General features: G+C 35.9%; 3 protein-coding genes across 3 annotated transcripts; all 3 read left to right on the top strand.

Moving 5' to 3' along the window:
• The first annotated feature begins 9,625 nt into the window (after positions 1–9,625).
• LOC141616917 (protein FAR1-RELATED SEQUENCE 5-like) lies at positions 9,626–10,276 on the top strand. The gene is made up of 2 exons (XM_074434080.1): positions 9,626–9,766; positions 9,857–10,276. Exons 1-2 carry the CDS (start codon positions 9,626–9,628, stop codon positions 10,274–10,276), a joined length of 561 nt encoding a protein of 186 aa, XP_074290181.1.
• A 24-nt stretch (positions 10,277–10,300) lies between these two features.
• Positions 10,301–11,014, top strand: LOC141616916 (protein FAR1-RELATED SEQUENCE 9-like). Its single transcript, XM_074434079.1, has 2 exons — positions 10,301–10,346; positions 10,548–11,014. Exons 1-2 carry the CDS (start codon positions 10,301–10,303, stop codon positions 11,012–11,014), a joined length of 513 nt encoding a protein of 170 aa, XP_074290180.1.
• Positions 11,015–11,293: 279 nt separating this feature from the next.
• Positions 11,294–11,968, top strand: LOC141616915 (protein FAR1-RELATED SEQUENCE 1-like). Its single transcript, XM_074434078.1, has one exon. It carries the CDS (start codon positions 11,294–11,296, stop codon positions 11,966–11,968), a length of 675 nt encoding a protein of 224 aa, XP_074290179.1.
• Positions 11,969–15,236: the final 3,268 nt, after the last annotated feature.

The raw sequence follows: 15,236 nt of genomic DNA, 5'->3' as shown, positions 1-15,236 counted from the left end.
GTGGATCATAATCCTTTTTACGCGGATTATATACCTGATATACGTTAAGTTAATCATCATAATAATACTGAAATATTACAAAGTAACACTGATACAACAAATATTCCTCATATAATACCAAATGATCGGGATTCTCAAAATACAAATACTACACTCAGAATAAACGACAGTTTAAACATTGCTACAAACACTGTTGAGATTTCTACATCAGAAACCAGTCCAATTGTTGCTCCTAGAAAAATAAGTAGAACAAGGCAAATTTCCAGCAGACTTGGGGGGTTATCAATGCAATATCAAATTGCCCTTTCAAGCTTCAGTATCAGCTGCCTTAGGCTACCCTAAAGAGCTACTGGGTGAGCTGACCATTTTTTCTCCAGATTACATTATTACTTCTCTTAATAGCGTGCTGCAACCGCATGGGCCAAACACATACTTTAAGGCACAGCAAGATGAAATATGGTTGTTGGCCATGTCAAAGGAATTAGAGGCACTGGAAGCCAACAAAACTTGGAAACTGACTCAGTTACCTGCAAATAAGAAACCAATAGGGTCAAAGTGGGTCTACAAAATCAAGCACAAAGCAGATGACAGTGTTGGAAGGTTTAAGGCTATATTGGTTGCAAAAGAGCTACAAACAAGTGAAGGATAAATACCATAAACACACCTTCTTACCTGTAACCAAATTTGCAACCGTGAGGACTATGATTGTCATAACGGCTATCAGAAAATGGTCATTGCATCAGTTAGACATCAACAATGCTTTCTTGCATGGTTATATAGATGAAGAAGTATAGATGAGGCCACCCCAAGGCTATACAAAAGCTACAGAAGGACAAGTATACAGATTAAGGAGATCTTTATATGGGCTCAAGCAAGCAAGCAAGCAGACAATAGAACATTCAGTTGACCAAACACTTGCTGGATTTGGGTTTTACACAGTCTAAGCAAGATTATTCCTTGTTTACCAGGAATAATGTTGGTACAAGAAGTTTTTTGGTTTTAGTGGTATATGTGGAGGATCCGATCATTTCTGGAAATAATGAAGAAGAGATCAGAAATATAAAGGAGAGTCTTGATAAAGCTTTCATAATAAAGGACCTAGTGCATATGAGATACTTTCTAAGACTTGAAGTAGCAAGAAATGATACAGGGATCCTTATGAACCAAAGGAAATACATCACAGACATCATCATAGATTTAGGAATAGAAAACTGCAAGTCTACCTCATTTACCATGCTAGAGGTCTGAAATTGTCAATTGATCAAGGAGAGCTTTTACCTGATCCAGAGAGGTACATGAGATTGGTGGGGAGATTTTTGTACTTGAACTTAACCAGACCAGATATATCCTACTTTGTACAACATCTCAGCCAGTTTTTAACTCAACCCAGAATGCCACACTTACAGGCAACATTACACGTGGTTAGATATCTGAAGCATAATGCAAACACTGGGCTATTCTATCCTGCTAATAGTGACTTAAGTTTATCTGTCTACTCAGATGCAGACTGGGGGCAATGTGCATTCAGCTGCAAGTCACTATCAGGATACTATGTGATACTTGGGAATTCATTAGTATCATAGAAAAAAAAAAACAAAAAAACAAAAAACAGTAAGCAAGAGTTCTACAGAAGCAGAATACAGATATATGTCCTACACAACAAGTGAGGTACTGTGGATGGAGAGATTACTTAAAGATCTAAATGTTGAAGTACCCACTCATATCAAGCTTTTCTGTGACAATTATAAAGTTTCACAACACATAGCACTCAATCCAGTTTTTCATGAAAGGACAAAACACCTTAATATTGATTGTCATTATGTAAGAGAAAGAATCCAGGAAGGACTCATAACACCAGTCCATATAAGGTCTAATTTACAACTTGCTGATCTGATGACTAAACCTTTGGGAGGACAGCAACATGGTTACTTGTCAGAAAGGTTGGGCTTACACTTTCTAAGTGATTCTAGTTTGAAGGGGGGCTGTGGAGATGACCTTACTCAAGCTACCAATCACATTCAAGTAAAGCAAGACACACGGATTGATGATGTGGCATCGAGTTAGTTAGAATTTGTGTTAATTTGTTAAGTATTTGTATAAATAGTTAGAAACACAGATTTACTCTTAACTTATCAGATTGTAACACAAAAATATCATCAAAAAAAACTTCCCTTTATTTACTTTTTTTTTCATCATCATCATCAAGAACATGATGATCAACCATGAAGGTTAGGGTTAGTTTTACAGATAACTATGCATGGCTAATGGTTAGGCAATTCATTAATTATGGTTCATGTGTTAGCTAGTCTGCGAAAAATGCAACAACAGATAATATGATTAATACTATAAGTTTATCGTAATAAAAATGTACAAGTTATTCCTATTTGATTTATGAGTTCTAGATTATAAATTGAGTTATTAGAATTTCACATAGCAAGTCAAACTTGTATCCGATTTTACGAAAAGTTAGAAATTAGAAAGGAAAATGAGATGGCGCCACCGGGTGGTAGTGTATCTAGCAGGCTAAATGAATGTATCTAATCATCACCACCATCGTCACCATCAACTCAAAATTAAACCAGAAAGAAAGACTTATTTAAACACAATTAACAACCAAAACAAATTGGTGACTTTATACACCAATATAATTTGCCACGAAACGATGTTCTTGCCAGCCTAGTAGAAACCCAAAAAAACATTGCTTACTTCCTTTCTGCTGGTATCAAAACTGAGGTATATGTGCACATTCTTGAATAAACACGAGAAAATGTTGACGAAGTTAACAAAAAATAACCCTTTTTCCTTCTTAGAGAAATATGCTAGCCGAGAAGCCTTGGAGCAAAAGACTTAAGAGACACAACCTTAGTTGATCCATGTCTGAGAGAGTTATAGTCGACCGATAGTCTGTTTCATCATCTCCATTGTCAATGTCATTGGGATAATATCGATTCTGGTATCCCCCACGTCGAAGCATAAAGACATTATAGTAGTACTTAACTTGGTCTGACGACTTATTTTTAGGTAAACCCTCACACATTGGGATAATGTCGATTTTGGTATCCCCTGCGTCGAAGCATAAACACATTATAGTAGTAGTTAACTTGGTCTGGCCACTTCTTTTTAGGTAAAGCCTCACACATTGAGATAATGTCGATTCTGGTATCCCCTACGTCATTACCTAAAAAGAAGTGGACAGACCAAGTTAACTACTACTATAATGTGTTTATGCTTCGACGTAGAGGATACCAGAATCGACATTATCCCAATGTGTGAGGCTTTCCCTAAAAAAAGTGGTCAGACCAAGTTAAGTACTACTATAATGTCTTTATGCTTTGACATGGGGGATACCAGAATCGATATTATCCCAATAACATTGACAATGGAGATGATGAAACAGACTATCGGTCGACTAATAACTCTCTCAGACATGGATCGACTTAGGTTGTGCCTCTTAAGTCTTTTGCTCTAAGGCTTCTCGGCTAGCATATTTCTCTAAGAGGGAAAAATGGTTATTTTTTGTGAACTTCGTCAACATTTTCTCGTGGTTATTCAAGAATCTGAACATATACCTTAGTTTTGATACCAGCAGAAGTGAAGTAAGCAATGTTTTTTTGGGATTCTACTAGGTTGGCAAGAACATCGTTTCGTGGCAAATTATATTGGTTTATAATGTCACCAATTTGTTTTGGTTGTTAATTGTGTTTAAATAAGTCTTTCTTTCTGGTTTAATTTTGAGTTGATGGTGACGATGGTGGTGATGATTAGGTACATTCATTTAGCTTGCTAGATACACTCATTTAAGTTACTAGATACATCCCTTTAATTAGATGTCTGAGGTAAAGTCGGAGTTTTGGTGGTTTTGCGTTGGGTTGAGTAGCCTACTCATGGTCTTGGAAATGTTTGTCGTGGTGTATGGTGGTAACAGGCGATGTCTCTGTCGTTGTCTTAGGTGGTCGGTGATGTCGCCCTCGCAAGTACAAAATTGTTAAGGATTGTTTAATTTGGTTAACTAATTCAGTTTTGAATTGATAAGAGTGTAGCACTGTAGCTAATGTTGGGTTGTGGTACCTTTTATTTTTTACTACTCTTATCAGCTTGTAGTTCAGGGAAATTTGTCGAGGAAAAGATAGTTTCTAATCTTGTAAACACTTCGTATTCTATAAATATTATTAAAAGGTTTAACTAAACCCCCAATCAAAAGCCACATAAGCGTGGCTAAATGCCACATTCACTTGCTAAATGTCACCTTGCAAAAAAAAAAAAAAATCACCAACTTCACACCCCGTTAAATCTATAATCTATAAATAATTAAAAAGCAAGCGAAACTACCTACCGTTATCTATATGTCATATTTTAATTTCATAAGATAATTTATAAACTACTCTCATGTAAAGTGGATTTTTTTGTAGTAGTAGTAGTAGTAGTAGTACTACTACTACTACTACTACTACTACTACTACTACTACTACTACTACTACTACTACTACTACTACTACTACTAATAATAATAATAATAATAATAATAATAACAATAATAATAATAACAATAATAATAACAATAATAATAATAATAATAATAATAATAATAATAATAATAATAATAATAATAACAATAACAATAACAATAATAGTAGTAATAATAATAACAACAATAATAATAATTATTATAAACTACAGGTTTATGATTTTTTCCGGGTAAAGAGGGGACATGTTGCTCTGTATGACACCTTGAGTGACTCCTTTATTTACCCCAAACATGCTATCATTAGTCTCCTTACTTTCCAGGACAAACTCTCTACCATAGATAACCTGTGAAAGTGTGGTGTCTCCATGGTTAATAGATGCAGTTTATGTGAAAGAGAGGCTGAGAATTGTTCACACATGTTCTTTGCTTGCTCTTTTTCTGCCGAGGTCTGGTTGAGAGTTTCTCAATGGCTTCAGATTGGAGTTGATTTCCATCTTCGTAATATCATTAGCTAGCTCAAGCATTACAATAGGGGCAGAGTTTACTGATAAAGCAACGAAGAAGTGCTCTCACTTGTTCCTTATATCTCATTTGGCATGAAAGAAATAAGAATATTTTTTCGAGCAAAACAACTTCAGCTGAGACCAGAGACGAAGCTCGGTTATGGCTGAATGGGCCATGGCCCGGGTGACCTTTTGAAGGATAATTAATAAATGGTAAATAAAAAATCAATAGTCTGTAATAGCATAATGGTAAACAACTTCATGCCAGGACTACTACTCTGAAGTCCCTTGTTCGACTCACGGAAATGTCAGTTTTGCATTTCCTTTTTTTTTTTCCTTACAATTTTCTTATTGAGCGTCGATTATACTCCGCCTCTCAACGACTCAACCTATATTATATTTTTAACATCGACAAGGTTTTTTGTAATTACAGAGTATGGAACCTTTTTATTACTGGGATTGGTCCTTATTAGTAAACAATGATTATTTTACTCTATTAGTGATTATTCTACGATTTTAGTCTCACCTTATGTTTTGAATTTGTTTCATTGTATAGATAAAAAACGCTCTAAATATAAAATATGGAGTAATTAAGTTTGTTGTAAAAACAAATGTAAAAATTAATAGTTACATAAAAATATATATTAATTGCTTGTATGTTCCTTAAATTTAAATATATCGAAATTGCTAAAATAATGAAGTTTATGATACATGAGTATAGACGTGACGAAGTGGAAATCGGCCCCGGTCATAATTTTAACCTAGCTTCGTCCCTGGCTGAGACTCTTTTATGGAAAATCAAATACCTGGTACTAGTTAGATCGTCTAGTATCTAGTTTGGTTGTTTAGTGTGATGCTTTATTTTGTTTAAATGTGGCCTCATTGGTCTTCCTGGTAGGAACTTTAAGGATCTTGTACCACAAATATTTGCCTATAATAATAATAATAATAATAATAATAATAATAATAATAATAATAATAATAATAATAACAATAATATAATAACAATAATATAATAATAACAATAATAATAACAATAATAACAATGTAACAGATACTGAAATACATCACGAGTTTATATATCGTTGGTAATGCAGGCTACTGATCGTGAGATTGTGTTGTGGTCAGTTTTAACAAATCTACGTTTCCGTGCTCGCTTCTTAGGTATGAGCATTCTCCTCTTTCTTCTTGCAAATTTTCCGAATAATCGGCCACAAATTATAGCTTTACATGTAAATGAATTTTTAAGTATAAGTGATTGAAAAGTTTTCTAAATTAGTAAAATATACTTTTAATGTGAACACAATCTATTGAATGATTATAATTAGAACGGGCATACCATTTGTAAGGTGTGTAAAGGGAAAATTAAACTGTAACTCCTCTCTTGTGTTATCTTTACATTAGGTTGAAGGGGTATTAGCTACGTACATATCCAACCAATACTTTGTAGCGTTTTCATATTACATATTAGACATATTAAAAGACTGGCGAAATATCACGGTTCGCAAGAATTTAATACACGATGTACCTTCATGTATTTGATTTTTGTCTGATTTCCTCCGTCGTTGTGCAGAAGATCCCTGCAAATTGGACTTACTGGAACTCAGATGCGACTTAATTTGTTGCTAATTTAATCGGGTATTTTTTTCTTCGGTGTTACACACAAACACACACACACACACACACACACACACACACACACACACACACACACACACACACACACACACACACACACACACACACACACACACACACACACACACACAAATACACACACACACACACACACACACACACACACACACACACACACACACACACACATACACACACACGTACGCACGCACACACACACACACACACATAATCAGGATCCGGTGAAAACCACTAACATAATGAGAACCGTGAGAACCCTTACTAAATCATCATCAAATCTTGTTCCGAAAGTTTTGATGGATCATATACCCTTAGTTTAGTTTATTTAAACACGTTTTTAGTATAGCTAAACAAAATTTATTGATTATATTAACAAAATATTAACTTAATGTACCAAAATACAATTAGGTATACTAAAATGGGTATAGATGCACGAAAACGAATAATATGTGCATGAAAATTGTTACATGCATGAAAATATCAGGCTCTAGGTGCACGAAAATGAGTTTTAGGTGCATGAAAATTGTAAGATACATGAAAATTGAGTAGTAGGTGCATAAAATACTTCTCGTCTCGATTTTCGCCAATAATTTATATTTTTTGGACAAAGATATTTTTTGGACAAAGAAATATGTTATCTGGCCATAATATTCCATGCCGAAACCAAATATGTCGTTATTTTTTAGAAAAAAAATCCGTAAGGTGGAGTTATCGCAGTTCTCACTATGTAGGTGGTTCTCGCCGGATCCAAAATCTCTCTCTCTCTCTCTCTCTCTCTCTCTCTCTATATATATATATATATATATATATATATATATATATATATATATATATATATATAGAGAGAGAGAGAGAGAGAGAGAGAGAGAGAGAGAGAGAGGGAGATCTAATGAGTACATTACATCATTTGAGTCCTTAATTCCTTATAAGGACCTTTAGATGGACAACATCTAAGGTTGAGATTGTTTACAAAATATAGGCCAAAAAAAAGGGGAAAGCTTGGGTAGGAAAAAGGAGAACAAAGCCTGAAAATTGTTCTTCCCAATCATCACAACTGACGGACAAAGGATATATCCTTTGTACTATGTTTACACTCCCACATACTTCCTTCCTTAACACACTTCTTCTCCACTTCTTCGTCCATTTCTATCCTCTAATCTTCTCTCTAAACCTGGGTTCTTTCTACTAAACGCGCAAATTTCAGCTAAAATTCTTTCTAAAACTTGCAAATCAGCGGAAACATGCAGATAATAGACGACATCAATGGTATTTCTTCATTTTATTCATTGTTTTCAGTCACCTTTTAATATTTTCAGTTGAATAAAATGGATGAAAGTCATGGTATAATCTGCATGTCATGGTATTTGTTCATTCTTGTTATTGTTATTTGTTATTTTTGTTATTTTTGTTCAGCCACCGTTTTCATATTTTTGTTATACTCAATTCATTTTTGTTATTTGTTCAGCCACCGTTTTCATATTTTCAGTTCGATCTTTGTGACTGTCTTCAATACTTTTCAAATTTGATGATGGATTTTAAACGAAGATTGTTATAGTTAAATATGCATGCTGGGTTTTCATTAATTTGAGTTTTGAGTATCAATTTTTAATTGTTATAGTTTTCAACGCACTGTGATAAACAAGTTAGCATTCTGACAACATTTACACTTACAGCTGACATTTACACTTTCAGAACAGCACATTTACACTGCCCTTATCTGAAGATTTACATTTACACTGTGATAAAGTTCACCTTCACAAGTTTGTACAAATAATATCACTGTTGCTTTTTTGAAATTGCTCAAGTTTTGATTGTTGCAGTGTTCAGTTCTGATTATTGTTCACGATAAAAATTTTAAATATTAGACTATGTAAATTAAAGGACATCACAATCAGAAATTCAAATGCGACGTCCTTTAAAAAATTGATATTTGCTCATTTACACTTTTACACCATCACAGTTACACTACATTTCTGCTGACATTTACACTTACACTTTTGGACGTTTACATTTACACTTACACTTTGGGGACATCATAATTTGGACATTTAAACTTCCATGCATCACACTTATACAACATGTATGGAACATTTACACTTGCATTGACATTTACACTTTTAGAACAGCAGACTTACACTACATTTGTGATGACATTTACACTTACACTTTTGGACGTTTACATTTACACTTACACTTTGGGGACATCATAATTTGGACATTTACACTTCCATGTATCACTCTTACACAACATGTATGGAACATTTACACTTGCATTGACATTTACACTTTTAGAACATCAGACTTACACTAAATTTCTGATGACATTTACACATACACTTTTGGACGTTTACATTTACACTTACACTTTGGTGACATTTACACTTACACTTACACTTACACTTACGATTATATTTCTGATGACGTTTACACTTACACTTGCATTTGACATTTACACTTTGATTCCCCTTACATTTACGCTTGCATTTGACATTTACACTTTGATTCCCCTTACATTTTACACTTGCATTTAACATTTACACTTTGATTCCCTTTACATTTACACTTTACTTCGACTTACATTTACACTTACACTTCATATCTGATGACATTTACACTTACACTTCATATCATTTACTTTTACACTCTGTGGACATTTACAAATTCACTAAAACAAAATGGAGTGCAACCTGACAGGCAGGAACTCTGCAGGGAGGTCGAGAAGAGGTTTACACCGTACATCGGGCAGGAGTTTGGAGGGATTGAGGATGCGGTGACGTTTTATAAGATATATGTCATTGCTTATGGGTTTGATGTGCGTAGGTACACAACGAAAAAATGGCGTGGCGGTGAGATCAAGTCAAAGCTTGTCGTCTGCAATCGAGAAGGTTTCGCTCACAAGGCGCCAAGTAAAGATCAGGGTGACGGACTGGTTGGGGGGAACTCATAGAGGATATTCAGGGTCACTAGAGTGGGGTGTAATGCGAGGATAACACTATATATGAAGAATGATCTTCTATTAATTGACCGGTTCCACGAGGGTCATAATCACGAGCTTATCTCACTTAAGGACAGAGAGTTCCAGAAATTGTCGCGCAACATAACAGATTATCACAAGATGATAATCGTTTCGAACTCAAGGGTTAGTAATATATCATCACTGTCAATACTAATTAAATAAATCCATTCACGTTATATTTATATATCGTATCTGTTATTGATTGATTGGCAGCTGAAGATAGGAGCAACAAAGACATACAAAATCTGCAATGAACAGGTGAATGGATTCGAGAACATTGGAGCAAGCTTAAATGATTTTAAGAACTTCCATAGGGATGCTAAATGTTTCATTCACGAACGTGATGGTCAGTTGTTCGTAGACCAGTTTAAGGAAATGACTGAAACAAGAATAGGTTTCTACTTTAACTACGATCTTGACGATGATGACAGCCTACATAGGGCTATATGGGCGGACGGTACTGCCCGAGATAATTATAAGATTTTTGGTGATGCGGTGTCATTCGACCCAACTTACTCCACCAATAATTATTCTATGGTATTCACACCATTCACAGGTGTGGATCACCATAAACGATCAGTGACGTTCTATGGGGCTCTAATTGCAAGGGAAGATTATAAGTCATTTAATTGAGTTTTCAGCGGGTTTTTACAAGCAATGGGGAGTAAGGAACCCGAGTACATAATTACAAATCAGGACCCAGGTATTATCAAATTTGTCTCTCTTGTTTTCAAGACAGCGCGCCATCGGTTCTGTATGTGGCATATAATGAACAAAATGCCCAGTAAGTTTGGTGTCTCTAGGAGTGATTATAATGACTTCATGTGTAAAATTAATGACATTATATGGGACGATGAGCTTGAAGCAGCATAATTCGATGCTATCTGGGAGCAAATAATTGAAGATCATGGTGTTGGCGCAAATGATTGGTTTGCGGATACGTATGCTATAAGGGGACAATGGGTGATGGCGCATTGCAGAGACTTGAAGATGGCGTCTATTATGAGGATGACTCAAAGATCAGAGAGCGAAAATAGCTTTTTTAAGAGGCTTGAGTATAAGTCAGGAACATTGGTTGAGTTTTGGATACGTTTTGAGAGCGCTATGGACCAACAAAGACATACACAAAAGCAGCTTGACAACAGTGATAAGCACTCGTCCGCAAAGACGTCAACACATCTGGCGTTAGAGAGTCATACTGCAAAGGTGTACACCTATGCAGCTTTCTACACCTTCAAAGAAGAGGCCATCTACTCAATTGATACATGTAGAACCAGAGGTTTCACTGGGAGAGGCGAGCTAGAGGTAACTACTGTCAAAGATTCGTCCAGGAAGAAGAATTTTGAAGTTGCATATAGTCAGGTAATTTAATTTACACTTTCCATATAATCACATTTACACTTTCCATTTTATTACATTTACACGTTCCATTATATGACATTTACACTTTCCATTATATGACATTTACACTTCCTATAACATAACATTTACACTTTCCAGTTCATGACATTTACACTTTCCAAAATATGACATTTACACTTTTCATGATATTACATTTACACTTTCCACGATATGGCATTTACACTTTCTGTTTTATCACATTTAAATTTCCATATAATCACTTACACTATTTTTAACATTCACACTTACATGATAGCCTTAACTGATGACCCAGGTACACGTAAAGCAAGCTGCAGTTGTACGATGTTTGAAAGAACCGGCATCCTATGCCACCATATAATATGGATTTTTTTAGCAAGCGAGACAAAGACTATACCAGAAGATTATGTTGTAAATAGATGGACGAAAGAGTATCTCCGATTAAGGATTTTCAATTGTAATGGTGAAGGGACATACAACATACAAGTCATTGATGAAAAACAAATTGCAATGTCAATAATGTGGTCAGAATTTCATCAAGCTGTAGAGTTCCTTCGAGGCAAAGGAGTAACTGATGTTGACAGCTTTTCCGCTGTAATTAGGGGATTTAAGGAGACGCTGTCACCATTAGGGGAAGTGTTGAATAAAAATCAACAAATGAAGAAATTTCTGAATTGTACGGCCAGTGAGGTAGTGACGATATTACCACCAAAGAATTCGAAAAACAAGGGTAGCGGAAAAAGAATGTTGTCAGCCAAAACAAAAGCACTGGCGTTGGTTAGGAAACCCAAACGCAAGTGTAAGAATTGCAAGAGAATGACAAATCACGACAAGAGGAACTGCCCTAACCCCTTCTCAGCACACACGCCATTGTGCGAAGGCTCGTATGACCCAGAAGAGGATGAAGGAGAGGAGGAGGAAGAGTTGGAATCAGAACAAGAATAGACGTCACAGCAGTGATAATGTAGCTTTTATATTTTGAGTGTGTAACTTTAAACTTTGATATGCTATAACTGGAACGAGGGATTGGGAATTGGTCTCATGGCAGCATCACTTTGAACTGCAGTTGGTGTAACTTTTAGTAACATCAACGTTAGAGTTACACTGTCATAAGACCAAAATGTCTCTGTTTTATTGGATAGCCAAACATTGTGTTACTTGAACTTATTTGGATTACGTATGTTATTTCAAGTAACAGTTACACTTATTTCAAGTAACATGGGTTAACATTTACACTTCCCATTTCACCACATTTACACTTTCAAAAGCACATTTGCACTTAGACTTTGAATATCGTCACATTTACACTTATGTCACATTTACACTTCCATCTGAATGAAACTAAAATTCAATTTCAGTGTGTTTACATTCACACTTTCAGTATGATAACATTTACACTTTCCCCCTCACCACATTTACACTATCAACAAGCACTTCTATGTGAATGACACACTTACACTTTGAGTATCGTCACATTTACACTTTGACTGTCCCAGTTTACGCTTTCAATAACAGTTTCATCTGAATGAAACTATTCTTCAATTTCAGCGTGTTAACATTTACACTTTCAGTGTGTTAACAGTTACACTTGCAATCTCATCACATTTACACTTTGAAAAAACTAAAATTCAATTCAATTGATTGACAATTATCATAACTGCCTGACATGTCCACAGAAAAAGATACCATTACACATATTAGTGTCAACATTGCCAATCAAAATACAAATAGTCAAGAACAACCAAACAATATGTCCACAAATTGTTTACTTTTTCGACAACATATTCTTAATTGTGTGCTTCTTTTGTAACTTCCCCCATAATTCTTCTTTTCCAGCTATAAACCCATCCAACTTCGCTTCGAAAACGGATCTGTTGATATTTATGTCAGCTAGTACAAGGGTCGCCACTAACTCGACTACCAAGTACCGTCGATTACTCTTCCTCTCCAAGTCTGGATGCTCAAAAGGTTGACCCTCATACATCAAAGATATACATCATACGAAAAATCCCGATTACTCGTTATGTTAGGAAGGGGTGTTTGGCACCTGAACGGGATTTGTCGATGCTCAAAGCTAGTAATCTTGTATCCCCTATCGGTTCTGACATCCAAATAATCACTAATAGCTGATGCCTGCTATGAAAGCACGTAAAATTAAATAAACAATATATTGTTCATCTCTTCGAAAATGATTTATTGGCATCAGACTTACCACTTGACGAGTAACATTGCACATTTCAGACTGCTCCCAGTTGGAATGAGGTTGGTAGTCAAGGAGATCAACAGTTTGCGCTCCGAAATTTATACATACGTATGCAAAGTGCCCACCAATGTTGACAGGTACGAAGATAAACTCAGCATTCAGGTTGAAAGTTTTATCACAGTCCTGGATGAAGGTATCCCAAATTAGATACAGCCGATCAGTGATGGCATTAGACTGTGAACCTACTTCACGTATATCCAAAAGCTGCATGATAAAATCTTGTTCACAGAAGTGAGTGAGCCTACATAATAAAAGTGAAAATAATGTATGACTTTTAGGCTTTGGGAGGCGTACCATATGACGTATCCCAAAGAAGACCATCCTAGGAAGTAAGTATTCAGCGGACTCCAAGTGGTTCAGCAACACAGCCCAAGACTCAATCACAACAGGCGACATTACAACCTCAGGAAGCACGGACATGTCTGACCGGCGTAGCGCGGCATGCCTACTGAACCAAGATATTGATTCGATGCAATAGTCCACCGCATGCTAACCAAGAATTTGAGAATTAGTTACAAATTCAATATCGTAACTAATTGAACACGTTATAAGAATTTGAGAGATACTAACGAATTTTCAAAGTTGTGGTCGTCTAACAAGCAATAGTCCACCGCATGATTTCGACGCGATCTAACACCCCTGACCTAAGTTTGATTGTTCGTAAGAAGGTCGAGATAACAAGAGTCTGAGTACCAGCAGCCCCACAATCGATTGAGCATCCCAGACCATCCCCCCTCGCCCCGAGAGCGGCTCCTTAGGGCTGACATGGGTTGGCTTCTTGAAGACTGCACGGACGCAGGTATGACGACAGGGCTGCTTTCCGCTGGTATGGCTACATGTTTGACCACAGGGCTTCCTTCTACGCGTTTAGGGGGTGAGTTTGCAGTACGGGGCCATTTACTGTAAGTAATCTCTTCCTCATCATCCAGATTCCGCTTCTGTGCAGCATTCGAGCCGAATTCAGAACTTGAGCATGCTTTTCCCTGAATTGGGTTATCCTTCCCCGAACGCCTTCCCTCACTCTGTTATGGTCATTCAGGATCAGGATCGACACCACTTCAGCCCGGATGATGTTGATAATATCCATCTCCCCTAGGGCGCAGTCAAAAGGTTTCCCATTGAAAAGCAGCATGTGTATCATCATGTACACCCCGCAGTTATACCTTGAATAACCCCTACCTTGCCATTTAAATTCTACATTGACAAATTTAAACCCGGCGACCTTTGAACCTCTGGCAATCCCTTTAGACTCCAGATACTTGCCCATTAAATCACATTGTAAAGGTATTTCAAAAAAATAGTCAATTTAAAAACAGTATTTACAATTCCAGAATACATATACACTAAAGGTAATTAAGACATGCTGTTTATAGTTATTACCGCAATACGCGAAATTCCAAAATATGGAAGCTTTTCAAAATCATCCTCGTAACGACGATTGTCCAAATACTCTATCTGCTCAGATACGAAGTTTATGCATGCACAGTTGTAATGACCATTATTGCCAGATAAGACCGGGATGAAGACCTGGCGCACGTGAGAACAAAGCCATAACAGTTACACTCGGCAAAATTTCACATTTACACTTTCAATAATATCATATATACACTTACTATTTAATCACATTTACACTTTCTTATGTAATGACATTTACACTTTCTATGAAATGACATTTACACTTCCTATTTTAGTCACATTTACACTTCCTATTTAGTCACAGTTACACTTCAGCCTATTTCACATTTACACGTTCCATTTCATTACATTTACACTTTCTATTTAATCACATTTACACTTCTTCTATTTACTCGCATTTACACTTTCAATAATATCACATATACACTTACGATTTAATCACATTTACACTTTCTTATGTAATGACATTTACACTTTCTATGAAATGACATTTACACTTTCTTTTTTTTTTTTTTTGAGAAAAGATCATTATCA

This window comes from Silene latifolia, chromosome X (genome assembly GCF_048544455.1).
Source record: "Silene latifolia isolate original U9 population chromosome X, ASM4854445v1, whole genome shotgun sequence".
Lineage (NCBI taxonomy): Eukaryota > Viridiplantae > Streptophyta > Magnoliopsida > Caryophyllales > Caryophyllaceae > Silene > Silene latifolia.
This window is presented reverse-complemented; position numbering and strand designations above follow the sequence as displayed.

Coding starts and splice junctions, on each gene's coding strand:
- LOC141616917 (XM_074434080.1), top strand. CDS start 9,626: ATGAAGAATGATCTTCTATTAATTGACCGGTTCCACGAGGGTCATAAT. Junction 9,767..9,856: donor TAATCGTTTCGAACTCAAGG/GTTAGTAATATA, acceptor ATTGATTGGCAG/CTGAAGATAGGAGCAACAAA.
- LOC141616916 (XM_074434079.1), top strand. CDS start 10,301: ATGGGGAGTAAGGAACCCGAGTACATAATTACAAATCAGGACCCAG. Junction 10,347..10,547: donor AATTACAAATCAGGACCCAG/GTATTATCAAAT, acceptor AAATAATTGAAG/ATCATGGTGTTGGCGCAAAT.
- LOC141616915 (XM_074434078.1), top strand. CDS start 11,294: ATGATAGCCTTAACTGATGACCCAGGTACACGTAAAGCAAGCTGCAGT.